This window comes from Rhinopithecus roxellana, chromosome 13, assembly GCF_007565055.1.
Source record: "Rhinopithecus roxellana isolate Shanxi Qingling chromosome 13, ASM756505v1, whole genome shotgun sequence".
Taxonomy (NCBI): Eukaryota; Metazoa; Chordata; class Mammalia; order Primates; family Cercopithecidae; genus Rhinopithecus; species Rhinopithecus roxellana.
In genome coordinates this window covers 16,298,032-16,312,535 of record NC_044561.1, presented here as the reverse complement: position 1 = coordinate 16,312,535, position 14,504 = coordinate 16,298,032, and the positions used below count along the sequence as shown (strand labels likewise).

Here is a 14,504-nt window from a genome sequence, read left to right as displayed (position 1 = left end):
CACTCCTGGGCGACAAAGGAGACCTTTTCACAAAAAAATAAAATACTAAAAAACAGAACTGAACTCTAAGTTGTCAATGTTACTTTTCTTGTGTACTTGTGTCACCCACCATTGATTTAATGCATAAATTGGCACAAATGAAATAAATGAAGAACAGGACAGCAAGCATTTACTGAGTTTCTCTAATATGGGGCACTGAATGAATAAACTGCAATTATTGCTTAAGTGAACTTAAATGATTTAATTTCCACTACTACCTTTATTCTCCTGCACAACAATTCTGCCTCCACTTCCATTAGTTTTGTTGTCCAGCCCTTGGGAACCGATAGGCAAACCTGCAAGTCAGAGCAGACTTCTTATAGATTCTTCTGGAAATGTATTATAATAAGAACAGTTGCTTGACATGTCGCTGGCAGAGGACGCAGAGAAATTAGTAAAAACTTATTCCCAGATGAAAGTTTTTGATCACCAGTTTTTAACCGTCTTCTTTTCAACTTCTTCCTTCATTGCACTTAAAACGGACTGTTTGTGCAGGCAGATACCTTTCTTTAGATGAGACAATATAGAAAAGCAGCAGATCCAAGTCACCAAGAATGGCCTGGGATCAAATCCTACTTAGAATCTGCACATACCTGGGAGAGTGAAATGAACCCTCTGTGCCTCAGTTCCCTATTCTGAGATGTGGGAATGTTAGTAGATCTAACAACGCTGAATCACCTACTTTAAATGGGTACATTGTTTTGCATGTCAACTACGTTTAAATAAAACTGTTAAAAAAAAAAAGAATACGTACAGCGGGGAGACTGGACGATCGACTTTCTCTGCAATAAGAGAAAAAAAAACAAAACCAAACAGTGATCAGGTGACTGGCCCCGAAAGAAAGCATAGAGGATGCTGGTGGACAGGGCAGTGGGGTTTTTTTTGGAATATTTAGCAAGTGTCCATGTTGGCTGACAAATACAAAAATTATTTTTCAGGGAGAAAAGGTTGCTTGTCAGAAATACACTCACTACACCAAACAGTTTGTAAGTGATGCCGTCCTTTGACTGCCATCGTCAATCAGGCCTCAGTTGGTCATAACCTCTAGTGACCAGTCGCTAGAGTCCATGACCAACTGAAGTCTGATCTATGATGGCAGTCAAAAATGATATTCACTTGATAGTGTAGAAGCCCCAGAAAAAACAAAAAACAAAACAAAACAAAAATTTCTCTTCCAGAGAAAGAAATAAAGTCTTACACGTTCTGATTTCATATCCTCCATGCTGCTATGTGCTGACGCCTGCAGATCTTCAACAAGACCTAGGAGAACATAGAGTGACGGTCAGTGCATTGGTGTCGCTGAGGAATCCCACAAGGAGCCTTGGGGGATGTGGACCAGGGCTGGAGTGTATGGAGTGGGGTGGCTGACAAGTACGGACTGAGCTGCTGCTGGACCATTCTCCTTGGTGTTGAAGGAAGGCAAAGGAGAGGGGCAGAAAGAAATGAAAGATCCTTGGCTTTCTAGCAAGGGCAACCTCATCAATGTGAAAGAGTCATCGTAAGAGTTGGGAAAGACAGAGGAGTGACTACTAGTGGGGTTTCTTTGAGGGGTAATAAACAGGTTCTCAGATGAGATTGTAACAATGGTTGCACAACCGTGTAAATATAGTAAAAACGGTGAATCACCTACTTTAAATGGGTGAATTGTTTTGCATGTCAACTACAGCTATACAAAGCTGCCTTTTTTTTTTTTTTTTTTTAATAAATACTTACGGTGGTCATACTCAGCTCTAGATAAATCCTGCAAAAAGAGAAAAGAAAAACAAACACCATGAGGATCAGATGATGCTGGGTTCTGATGCCAAATGCCTTTTATTCACTTGGTGAAATAAGAAATCGGACGTCAAGCAGTGATCCAGTCACTGGCTGCCAAATAAAGCATAGAGAATGCTTGTGGAAAATGCCGTGGGATTTTTTTGGGAGTATTTAGTAAGTGACCATGTTGGCTGATAAATACAAAATTATTTTTCAAGGAGAAAAGCTTGCTATTGAGAAACATACTCACTACCAGACAGTTTGTAAGTGATGTCGTCCTTTGACTGCCATCGTCAATCAGGCCTCAGTTGGTCATAACCTCCAGTGACTTGTCGCTCAAGTCCATGACCAACTGAGGCCTGATTCACGATGGCAGTCAAAAATGACATTCACTTGATAGTCTAGAAGCCCCAGAAAAAAACAAAAAAAGTTTCTCTTCCAGACAAAGAAATACGTCTTACAAATTCTGATGCCATATTCTCCTCCACACTGCCATGTGCAGACGCCTGCAGATCTTCATCAGAATCTAGGAGAACACAGAGTGACGGTCAGTGCATTGGTGTTGCTGAGGAATCCCACAAGGAACCTTGGGGTGTATGGAGTGTACGGAAGTGGGCGGTTGACAAGCATGGGCTGAGATGCTGCTGGACCATTCTCCTTGGCGTCGAAGGCAGGCAAAGGAGAGGGCCAGAAAGAATTGAAAGAGCCTTGGCTTTCCAGCTAGGGCAACCTCATCAATGTGAAATAGTCACCTTAAGAACAGTTTAAACAGAAAGGCACTGTATGGTTCAGCCGACAGCATCTCATCACACCTCCTCCCCATTTGAAGGTCCAGGCAAATCCCCAGATTTATGAAATGTTACAAGATCCTTTAACTTCTTGGATCTACATACCCTGCCACTACGTTTATCATCTACCCTGTTGTATTTTTCAAGTTGTAGTAAAGCATACATCTTTATCATTTGAATTATTCAGTGTGCATTTTAATGAGACTACATTCAATGAGTTACATTCAGGATGCTGTGACAATAATGAGAAAAATCTTAATTCATAATCTAAGCTTCACCTTGGGCAATGAGAGAAAAACAGCAGTGTAACATAGAACAGATGATAAATCAATAATGATTGCAGAGTACAATGAAATAGAAAACAGGAAATCCAGAAAATACCAACAAAACCGAAAGCCGGTTCTTTGAAAAGATCGGTAACATTGATAAACCTCTACCTTGGCTACCCACAAAGGAAAGAAAGAAGTCACAGTATACTAATAATATTAGTTTAAGAGGAGTCGAATCAAAAAATAGTAAATAATAAAGGAATATTCTGAACACATCTGTGCTCACAATTGGATACAGTCGATGAAATGAACGAATTTGTAAAATCTATGTTAGAAGACCAAAAGTCTTCTCAGGAGAAAGAGATCATCTGAATAGGCCTATATTTATTTTAGAATTTTAGATATGGAATCAATGATTAATATCTTTTCAAACAACTAAAACACTATATTCAGATGATCTCACTGGTAAATTCTACCAAAATTCTTACAAAGAAAAATATAGTCTTACCATACAAGCAAGTCATCATAACCTGAAGTATTTCCTCAGTTACATTTTAAAAATTATGTTTCCAAACAAGACACAGGAAGGTTTGTAATAGCTGTATTCATAATTGACCAAACTGAAAGCAAATGTCTAAACATTTGAGATGTCCTTTACCATCAAAAGTGAACCCAGCCTGGGCAGAATGGTGAAATCCCTTCTCCACAAAGATAATAAAAATAATAATAAACTTGATAAAGTGGCACGTGACTTATGGCCAGCTACTTGGGAGGCTGAGGTGGAAGGATCACCTGAACCTGGGGAGGTCAAGATCGCAGTGAGCTGTGATCGCACCAGTGCACTCCTGGGCGACAAAGGAGACCTTTTCACAAAAAAATAAAATACTAAAAAACAGAACTGAACTCTAAGTTGTCAATGTTACTTGACTTGTGTACTTGTGTCACCCACCATTGATTTAATGCATAAATTGGCACAAATGAAATAAATGAAGAACATGACACAGCATTTACTGAGTTTCTCTAATATGGGGCACTGAATGAATAAACTGCAATTATTTGCTTAAGTGAACTGAATGATTTAATTTCCACACTACCTTTATTTCCTGCACAACAAAGTCTGCTCCATTGCCATAGTTTTGTTGTACAGCCCTCGGGATGGATAGGGAAACCTGCAAGGTAGAGCAGACTTCTTATAGATTCTTGGAAATGTATTATAATAAAGACAGTGCTTGACATGTTGCTGGCAGAGGACAGCAGAGAAATTAGTAAAAACTTATTCCCAGATGAAACTTTGGATCCCAGTTTTTACCGCCTGCTTTTCAACTCTACCTGAATTTAGATTTGGGTTCTAGGAGGATTTTGCAAGGTTCATTGCACTTAAAACGGACTGTTTGTGAGGGAGATACCTTTCTTTAGATGAGACAATATAGAAAAGCAGCAGATCCAAGTCACCAAGAATGGCCTGGGATCAAATCCTACTTAGAATCTGCACATATCTGGGAGAGTGAAATGAACCCTCTGTGCCTCAGTTCCCTATTCTGAGATGTGGGAATGTTAGTAGATCTAACAACGCTGAATCACCTACTTTAAATGGGTACATTGTTTTGCATGTCAACTACGTTTAAATAAAGCTGTTAAAAAAAAAAGAATACGTACAGAGGTGAGACTGGGCTTTCGACTTTCTCTGCAATAAGAGAAAAACAAAACAAAACAAAACAGTGATCAGGTGACTGGCCCCGAAAGAAAGCATAGAGGATGCTTGTGGACAGTGCAGTGAGGTTTTTTTTTGGAATATTTAGCAAGCGTCCATGTTGGCTGACAAATACAAAATTATTTTTCAGGGAGAAAAGCTTGCTATTGAGAAACATACTAACTACCAGACAGTTTGTAAGTGATGCCGTCCTTTGACTACCATCGTCAATCAGGCCTCAGTTGGTCATAACCTCTAGTGACCGGTCGCTAGAGTCCATGACCAACTGAGGCCTGACTCATGATGGCAGTCAAAAATGATATTCACTTGGTAGTCTAGAAGCCCCAGAAAAAACAAAACACAAAACAAAAAAAAACATTTCTCTTCCAGAGAAAGAAATAAAGTCTTACACGTTCTGATTTTATATCCTCCACGCTGTCATGTGCAGACGCCTGCAGATCTTCAACAGGACCTAGGAGAACATAGAGTGACGGTCAGTGCACTGGCGTTGCTGAGGAATCCCACAAGGAGCCTTGGGGGCTGTGGACCAGGGCTGGAGTGTATGGAGGGGGTGGTTGACAAGCATGGACTGAGCTGCTGCTGGACCATTCTCCTTGGTGTTGAAGGAAGGCAAAGGAGAGGGGCAGAAAGAAATGAAAGATCCTTGGCTTTCTAGCTAGGGCAACCTCATCAATGTGAAATAGTCACCCTAAGAACCGGTTAATATAGAAAGCCACTGTACTATAGAAACAGGAAGTAGATTCGAGGCTGCCTAGATCCAGGGGTGTGGGAGTTGGGAAAGACAGAGGAGTGACTACTAGTGGGGTTTCTTTGAGGGAGAATAAAGAGGTTCTCAGATGAGATTGTAACAATGGTTGCACAACCGTGTAAATATAGTAGAAACGCTGAATCACCTAATTTAAATGAGTAAATTGTTTTGCACGTCAACTACGTTTAAATAAAGCTGTTAAAAAAAAAAGAATACGTACAGAGTTGAGGCTGGGCTTTCGAATTGCTCTGCAACAAGAGAAAAAAAAAAAAAACAACAGTGATCAGGTTACTGGCCCCGAAAGAAAGCATAGAGGATGCTGGTGGACAGTGCAGTGGGGTTTTTTTTGGAATATTTAGCAAGCGTCCATCTTGGCAGACAAATACAGAATTATTTTTTCAGGGAGAAAAGTTGCTACTGAGAAATACACTCACTACACCAAACAGTTTGTAAGTGATGCCGTCCTTTGACTACCATCGTCAATCAGGCCTCAGTTGGTCATAACCTCTAGTGACCAGTCGCTAGAGTCCATGACCAACTGAAGCCTGGTCCATGATGGCAGTCAAAAATGATATTCACTTGATAGTCTATAAGCCCCAGAAAAAACAAAATACAAAACAAAAAAAACATTTCTCTTCCAGAGAAAGAAATAAAGTCTTACACGTTCTGATTTCATATCCTCCATGTTGTCATGTGCAGACGCCTGCAGATCTTCAACAGGACCTAGGAGAACATAGAGTGATGGTCAGTGCATTGGGGTTGCTGAGGAATCCCACAAGGAGCCTTGGGGGCTGTGGACCAGGGCTGGAGTGTATGGAGGGGGGTGGTTGACAAGCATGGACTGAGCTGCTGCTGGACCATTCTCCTTGTGTTGAAGGAAGGCAAAGGAGAGGGGCAGAAAGAAATGAAAGATCCTTGGCTTTCTAGCAAGGGCAACCTCATCAATGTGAAACAGTCACCCTAAGAACCGGTTAATATAGAAAGCCACTGTACTATAGAAACAGGAAGTAGATTCGAGGCTGCCTAGATCCAGGGGTGTGGGATTTGGGAAAGACAGAGGAGTGACTACTAGTGGGGTTTCTTTCAGGGAGAATAAAGAGGTTCTCAGATGAGATTGTAACAATGGTTGCACAACCGTGTAAATATAGTAAAAACGCTGAATCACCTAATTTAAATGAGCAAATTGTTTTGCATGTCAACTACGTTTAAATAAAGCTGTTACAAAAAAAAAGAATACGTACAGAGTTGAGGCTGGGCTTTCGAATTGCTCTGCAATAAGAGAAAAAACACAACAAAATAGTGATCAGGTAACTGGCCCCGAAAGAAAGCATAGAGGATGCTTGTGGAAAATGCAGTGGGTTTTTTTTTGGGAATATTTAGCAAGTGTCCATGTTGGCTGGCAAATACAAAATTATTTTTCAGGGAGAAAAGGCTGCTTCTCAGAAATACACTCACTACCAAACAGTTTGTAAGTGAAGCCGTCCTTTGACTGCCATCGTCAATCAGGCCTCAGTTGGTCATAACCTCTAGTGACCCCAGAAAAAACAAAAAAAATTTCTCTTCCAGAGAAAGAAATACGTCTTACAAGTTCTGATCTCATATTCTCCTCCACACCGCTCTGTGCAGATGCCTGCAGATCTTCATCAGAATCTAGGAGAACACAGAGTGACGGTCAGTGCATTGGTGTTGCTGAGGAATCCCACAGGGAACCTTGGGGTGTATGGAGTGTATGCAAGTGGACGGTTGACAAGCATGGGCTGAGATGCTGCTGGACCATTCTCCTTGGTGCAGAAGGCAGGCAAAGGAGAGGGCCAGAAAGAACTGAAAGAGCCTTGGCTTTCTAGCTAGGGCAACCTCATCAATGTGAAATAGTCACCTTAAGAACAGTTTAAAACAGAAAGGCACTGTATGGTTCAGCGACAGCATCTCATCACACCTCCTCCCCATTTGAAGGTCCAGGCAAATCCCCAGTTTTATGAAATGTTACAAGATCATTTAACTTCTGTGGATCTACATACCCTGCCACTACGTTTATCATCTACCCTGTTGTATTTTTCAAGTTGTAGTAAAGCATACATCTTTATCATTTCAATTATTCAGTGTGCATTTTAATGAGACTACATTCAATAAGTTATATTCAGGATGCTGTGTCAATAATGAGAAAAATCTTAATTCATAATCTAAGCTTCACCTTGGGCAATCAGAGAAAAACAGCAGTGTCACATAGAACTGATGAAAAATCAATAATGATTGCAGAATACAATGGAATAGAAAACAGGAAATCCGGAAAATATCAACAAAACCGAAAGCTGGTTCTTTGAAACGATCGGTAACATTGATAAACCTCTACCTTGGTTACCCACAAAGGAAAGAAAGAAGTCACAGTATACTAATAATATTAGTTTAAGAGGAGTCGAATCAAAAAATAGTAAATAATAAAGGAATATTCTGAACACATCTGTGCTCACAATTGGATACAGTTGATGAAATGAGCGAATTTATAAAATCTACTTTAGAAAACCAAGTCTTCTCAGGAGAAAGAGATCATCTGAATAGGCCTATATTTATTTTAGAATTTTAGATATGGAATCAATGATTAATATCTTTTCAAACAACTAAAACACTATATTCAGATGATTTCACTGGAAAATTCTACCAAAATTCTTACAAAGAAAAATATAGTCTTACCATACAAGCAAGTCATCATAACCTGAAGTATTTCCTCAGTTACATTTTTAAAATTATGTTTCCAAACAAGACACAGGAAGGTTTGTAATAGCTGTATTCATAATTGACCAAACTGAAAAGCAAATGTCTAAACATTTGAGATGTCCTTTACTATCAAAAGTGAACCCAGCCTGGGCAGAATGGTGAAATCCCTTCTCTACAATAATAATGATAATAATAATAATTATAATAATAAAAAACTTGGTATAGTGGCATGTGCCTTATGGCCAGCTACTTGGGAGGCTGAGGTGGAAGGATCACCTGAACCTGGGGAGGTCAAGATCGCAGTGAGCTGTGATCGCACCAGTGCACTCCTGGGCGACAAAGGAGACCTTTTCACAAAAAAATAAAATACTAAAAAAAAAGAACTGAACTCTAAGTTGTCAATGTTACTTTTCTTGTGTACTTGTGTCACCCACCATTGATTTAATGCATAAATTGGCACAAATGAAATAAATGAAGAACATGACACAGCATTTACTGAGTTTCTCTAATATGGGGCACTGAATGAATAAACTGCAATTAGTTGCTTAAGTGAACTGAATGATTTAATTTCCACACTACCTTTATTTCCTGCACAACAAAGTCTGCTCCATTTCCATAGTTTTGTTGTCCAGCGCTTGGAACCCATAGGCAAACCTGCAAGGCAGAGCAGACTTCTTATAGATTCTTGGAAATGTATTATAATAAAGACAGTGCTTGACATGTTGCTGGCAGAGGACAGCAGAGAAATTAGTAAAAACTTATTCCCAGATGAAACTTTTGATCCCAGTTTTTACCGTCTGCTTTTCAACTCTACCTGAATTTAGATTTGGGTTCTAGGAGGATTTTGCAAGGTTCATTGCACTTAAAACGGACTGTTTGTGCAGGCAGATACCTTTATTTAGATGAGACAATATAGAAAAGCAGCAGATCCAAGTCACCAAGAATGGCCTGGATTCAAATCCTACTTAGAATCTGCACATACCTGGGAGAGTGAAATGAACCCCTCTGTGCCTCAGTTCCCTATTCTGAGATGTGGGAATGTTAGTAGGTCTATGCTATAGACCTACTAAGATCTATTGGGCTAAACCGATGAGATACAGATAAAGGCTTAAGAAGACTCATGCTTTGCAAATGCCCAGAAGTGTTCAATCATTCAACGTCTGGAAGAATAGTCCAGATCCTTGGTAGCGGTTGGATACAGAGAGGGAGCATGTATGGCTCCCTTGCCTGGGGAGGGTGGAAAGTGACTTCACTGTTTCCATGGGCATGATGCTTTCCAGCTCATGAAAGAGATCTGTCATTTCCTTGATCCCCAAAGTATCCCCGAGGGACGGGCAGAGCAGTGGCTACAAGCCGTATTTTCCAAGTCAATGAATTAAAACTTAAGACGTTTTGAGTGACTTGCCCAGAGTTACCACAGTGAGGCATGAAGATCTGGGGCAAAAATGTAGTTGCTTCCCTGGGGACAGAGCTCCCTCAACACCTGAGTCCTCTAGATCATGCCTTGGACCCTGAACTGAGAGCTCTTCTCACAAGCTTTGTCAAATCCTGCTGCCCCAATATTTCTTTGGGATGGTTGATGCCCTGGAGAGGTGGCAGGTGGCTTACTGCATTTACTCACCTGCTCTATTATCCCTGTGTTGTCACTTTGATTAGCGTTATGACCCATCAGACAAACACATACATTCTCTCAGTTGCGATGCACAGTCTGAGATTTTACCTAAATCCACTCTTTCCACCCATCAGGTGATTCTCATGTGCTGGCCTGGAGGTGGCCTGCCATGTAAGAGGACACCCAGCGTACCATGGAGCTGCTGCGTGCCCCAGTCCTGTGCACACTCACGCCTTGCTTCTGCTTTCCCAGCTCTGACAATCCCAATTCTGGCTTCCAAAGCAATCCTGTACTTCCCTCTCAGTTCTCAGACTTGCCTGAACTGTTCTACGTTTTAATCAATGTTGTAGTGACCATGACTGAGCTGTGACATTTGACATATCATAGTCTATTGTTATCCATTGATAGATTTAACAGCATGTAACTTCATTTTTCAGACTTTTAGGAACATTTGTGGGCTAGGTGTGCTGCCTCATGGCTGTAATCCTGACATTTTTGGAGGCTAAGGCAGGAGGATTGCTTGAGGTCAGAAGTTTGAGACCAGCCTGGGCAACATCGTGAGGCCTCTTCTCTACAAAATGTATTTTAAAAATGAGCCAGGTGTGGTGGTGAGCTCTTGTGTACCTAGCTCCGTGGAAGAATGATGTGGGAGGATCATTTGAGCCAAGGAGTTTGAGGCTGCGGTGAGCTATGATCATGCTACTGCACTCTAGCCTGGGTGACAAAGCAAGACCTTGTCTCTTGGAAATAAAAAGCATTACTGAGTTACAAGTATCTCCATTTCATTTCTCATGATCTAATGTTACTGTTTTAATCCTGAGGCTTAACTACTTTAATAAACTAAAGGAAAGTTTTTTTTAAAAAGGTAGTATCCAAAGCAGCCCATATGCACCTTTTAATAAATCCTAGTTTTATATGCCCTATGTCTAGAATTTACATTCTTGATCTGACTCTTATTTTTCCAAACTTCACAAAACTCAATTTATACTTAGAACCAGACTTCTCATGTAACACAAGTAAAATTCCCATATTACACCTAACTTAAACCCATTGAGAGGATCACATAATATGTAAGAGCAGTCTATATGCTACATAATGCACAATCAATTACAAAGTAAAGCTTTCTCAAATTAACTCAAAGGTCAAAAGTAAACAGTTAACATCCTTTAGAAAACCACAACACAATAATATTTTGAGAAAACACGCACTTCGGCTACCCACTGAAGTTAAGGAGAGAACAGTCCCATCATCAAGAATTCCCCAGCGTTGTTTTTTTGTTTGTTTTAATAATCACACATTATTCCCCCTGCTTTCTTTTGTGTATATTGCTGCATGTTCTCCCTTTTTCCTTTTCTGTGTAACCTATCTTGGGAATCACTCGGTAGCAGTAAAAAGACATCTTACCCTTGTTTACAGCTCCGTAGTTCTCCTTTAGGCGGAAGTACCAGTTAATTTTACTAGGCCCTTACTAGACATTTCAGTTATTTCCCATATAGAGCTACGGAAAACAGTGCGACAAGGACTTTCTGCATAGGTTGTTTCATATTTCTGGAGTATACCTTCAGGATAAAACGCCTCCAAGTAGGGTTTCCGGTTTAAATGTATTTGCAAGGTTGTGAGATTGTGCCAAATTCCCCTTCATGGAGTCGAGCCATTTTGCATTTTCACCAGCACTATATGAATGCAACTTCCCTTACAGCCAAACCAGAGAATGCATTGCTGTGTTTTTGGAATTTCCCTCAATAGGAGAGACACTGCAGTATAGTTGACATTTGCCTTTCTCTTATGTGTGAAGATGTGTTTAAGGATCATCTGCATTTCTTTTCCTGTGACTTGCCTATTTACCACTTTATTATCTTTCAGATTCACTTGAATCTAAAGATTCTCAAGTCAGCCTATTTCAGGTCATTATTGTTTGTCTCTTCACTGTTGACTCTCACCGGAACTACCCAACCAGCCTCCTAGCTGGTCTCCCTGCTTCCACCCTTGCCTGCATTACAGTATATTCTCACAGAGCCGCTGGTCTTTTTCTTGGAGAATTAACTGTGATCCCCAGGCTATAATCCTCCAGTGGTTTCCCATCTCAACTAAAGTCCATATTCTTTGTCAGTGCTCACTGTGCACAAGGCCTTAACCCATCATATTCATGTCACTCTGCTGCAGCCACCTTTGTGTCTTTCTGTTCTTTGCCCAAAACAAGTTTGTTCCCATTTCAGGAATTCCAAAAAAGATATTCCTCTCTGAAAGCCCCTCCCATCATCCTCACAAGACTCCCCCTCACATTTTTATTTATTTATTTTAAAACAAGTAAGATGGGCTTTCTCTCTGTCTGTGAAGGTGGGGATCTTCTGTCTTATTTCAAAAAGAAAGGGACGTAACAAGCTCCAAGAGGCACAAAAACAGTCATGAGAGTGTAGTCAGAGCTTCTCATTCCACTGCCAGCTGCTGGCTCTGGCTGATGCCTAGTACCCACAAAGCCTCCTATGTCACCTGGTTACCAGGAAGCAACCAAGTCAGGCTAGTGGCTCACAATGCCCCACCCCGCAGACCCACCCAATGGCTCACAATGCCCATCCCTGCTGCAGCCCACCTTGTGGCCACCCTGCCCGTCTATGGTGACTGCACTGTTCGTCCTGGGCTACCTGAGCTTTCCAGTCCTGAGAAAAGTGCAGGGTGGGGGGAGGTTGTTATTGGAAGTCACCGTGGGCAATGAACGCAACAGAAAACCCGGGTTACTGAAGTCAGTTCCGTTAGCATCTCTGTTTTTCGGAGTCTGGCAGCTTTCATTTGCTCACCAAATACACAAATTTTGAACTGCTTTGGTAAGGAAATGCTTCTCTCCTGTCTTACAAGTGTTAGTTTTTGTCTTTAACTTGACCATAGCAACGCCCAGAGCCCTGGTCCCACTGTCAATAAAGAGGGATGACTGTGACTTGAATGAAAGCCTAGGACACATCACACTTTCCGTTCCTTGTCTATAAAATAGGGACGAAACTGTAGCAGGGCTGAAGAGACATTCATGTCAAAGTGGGAATTGTAAAGTAATCAGAGCTCCATGGCTAAACTCCTTTGGGTAAAACCAAAACAAAAACAACTTCTTCACGGCCCTGGCAGTAACATGTCATACCTTTCGTAGTCATTTTAAGCATGTCCTCCAATTTGTTTTACTTCTTTGTTCAAATTACAATTGGAAGAAATAAAGCAGCTTCTGTCAATGTGACTCACTATCAAGAATACCATATAGGCCGGGCGCGGTGGCTCAAGCCTGTAAGCCCAGCACTTTGGGAGGCCGAGACGGGCGGATCACGAGGTCAGGAGATGGAGATCATCCTGGAGTAACACGGTGGAACCCCATCTCTACTAAAAAATACAAAAAACTAGCTGGGTGAGGTGGCGGGCACCTGTAGTCCCAGCTACTTGGGAGGTTGAGGCAGGAGAATGGCGTAAACCCGGGAGGCGGAGCTTGCAGTGAGCTGAGATCCGGCCACTGCACTCCAGCCTGGGCGACAGAGCGAGATCCGTCTCAAAAAAAAAAAAAAAAAAAAAAAGAGAATACCATATAATCTCTTCCATGGCAAACTCTATTTTGAATTTCAGAATTCTCCACATATTTGAGTCTGAATTATCCCAGTTATTAGCTTACCTTAAAGAATGGGAGAAAAGAAACAATTGGGCCCTTAACTGGCTCGTTCACTTAGGGCCCAGACCAGCTGCATAGGTAAGGATAGAGAATGGGATGGGGACTCCAAAACTGGAGGATTTGAAATTTTACTGAGAAAAGGGAGGGACTAGGCCAAAACGGCCTCAACAAAGAAGGCTCAACAACAAAGACAGAGGCAGAACCAGCCTTTGTCCCCCATGCCGAGCCCCGGGAAAGCCGGCTATGGGCAGGAGGGAGCTGGAAGCTGAGGATGTCTCTGAGGGGGAGGGACGGCAAAGGGGTGGGGGCGGTGGGAGCCAGAGAGATGCCAGAGAGCAAATGGCACCCATGGCTTCTTTACCTTTGGAGATCTTTGCATTGCTGTGGTAGTGCACGGGATGGACCTCCGTGGCTCCCAGATCAAATCTGGCAGGCTCTGCAGCGGTGGATGCTGGTGGCGCGGCTGCCACAGCCTCAGGAGTCTCAGATTCCTCGCAGGGTCCCACGTTCAGCCTGCAGCAGTCACAGATGAGGCCACCGCAGGGGCCCATGGGACACGGCAGTTTGTTCATGGGGCGGCTGCACTGCCTCAGCAGCCACACTGGTGTTGCAGAAGTGGTGTGACCCCAGGCGAGCCTGGAGCCTCTGCCACCACTTCTGAGGGTGGCTGCTGTATGGAGTTGGTGAAGAGAAACGCTAAGGGGCACAAAAGCTTCACAGTTGTAGTCGGAGCTCCTTCTCCCCCCACTCCCAGCTACCAACTGAAGGCTGCTGGCCCTGGCTGATGCTTTGTACCCACAAAGCCTCCTATGTCACCTGGTTACCAGGAAGCAACCAGGTCAGGCTAGTGGCTCACAATGCCCCACCCCACAGACCCACCCAATGGCTCACAATGCCCATCCCTGCTGCTGCCCACCTTGTGGCCACCCTGCCTGTCTGCGGTGACTGCACTATTTGTCCTGGGCTGCCTGAGCTTTCCAGTCCTGAGAAAAGTGCAGGGGAGTGGGGGTTGTTACTGGAAGTCACCCTGGGCAATGAATTCCATAGAAAACCCCGGTTACTGAAGTCAGTTCCATTAGCATCTCTGTTTTTCTGAGTCTGGCAGCTTTCATTTGCTCACCAAATGTAGTTATACACAAATTTTGAACTGCTTTGGTAAGGAAATGCTTCTCTCCTGTCTTACAAGTGTTAGTTTTTGTCTTCAACTTGACCATAGCAACTCCTAGAGCC

General features: G+C 42.3%; 1 protein-coding gene and 1 long non-coding RNA gene across 2 annotated transcripts in view; both read right to left on the bottom strand.

The window, feature by feature from the left end:
• Positions 1-13,846, bottom strand: part of C13H22orf42 (chromosome 13 C22orf42 homolog) — a 34,564-nt gene extending 20,718 nt beyond the window's left edge. Inside the window, exons 1-8 of the mRNA XM_030915293.1 lie at positions 13,636-13,846; positions 8,602-8,676; positions 6,896-6,960; positions 6,552-6,579; positions 5,972-6,033; positions 5,531-5,558; positions 4,952-5,013; positions 4,508-4,535 (exon numbers count right to left, since the gene is read on the bottom strand). Of these exons, the coding sequence (XP_030771153.1) occupies positions 4,508-4,535; positions 4,952-5,013; positions 5,531-5,558; positions 5,972-6,033; positions 6,552-6,579; positions 6,896-6,960; positions 8,602-8,676; positions 13,636-13,846 (559 nt within the window). The remainder of the gene's footprint in view (positions 1-4,507; positions 4,536-4,951; positions 5,014-5,530; positions 5,559-5,971; positions 6,034-6,551; positions 6,580-6,895; positions 6,961-8,601; positions 8,677-13,635) is intronic.
• On the bottom strand, positions 1,217-4,002 carry LOC115892881. Its single transcript, XR_004052794.1, has 4 exons — positions 3,946-4,002; positions 2,256-2,320; positions 1,753-1,780; positions 1,217-1,299 (listed from the first exon to the last, which is right to left on the bottom strand). It is a non-coding gene; the product is annotated as an uncharacterized LOC115892881 (long non-coding RNA).
• Positions 13,847-14,504: the final 658 nt, after the last annotated feature.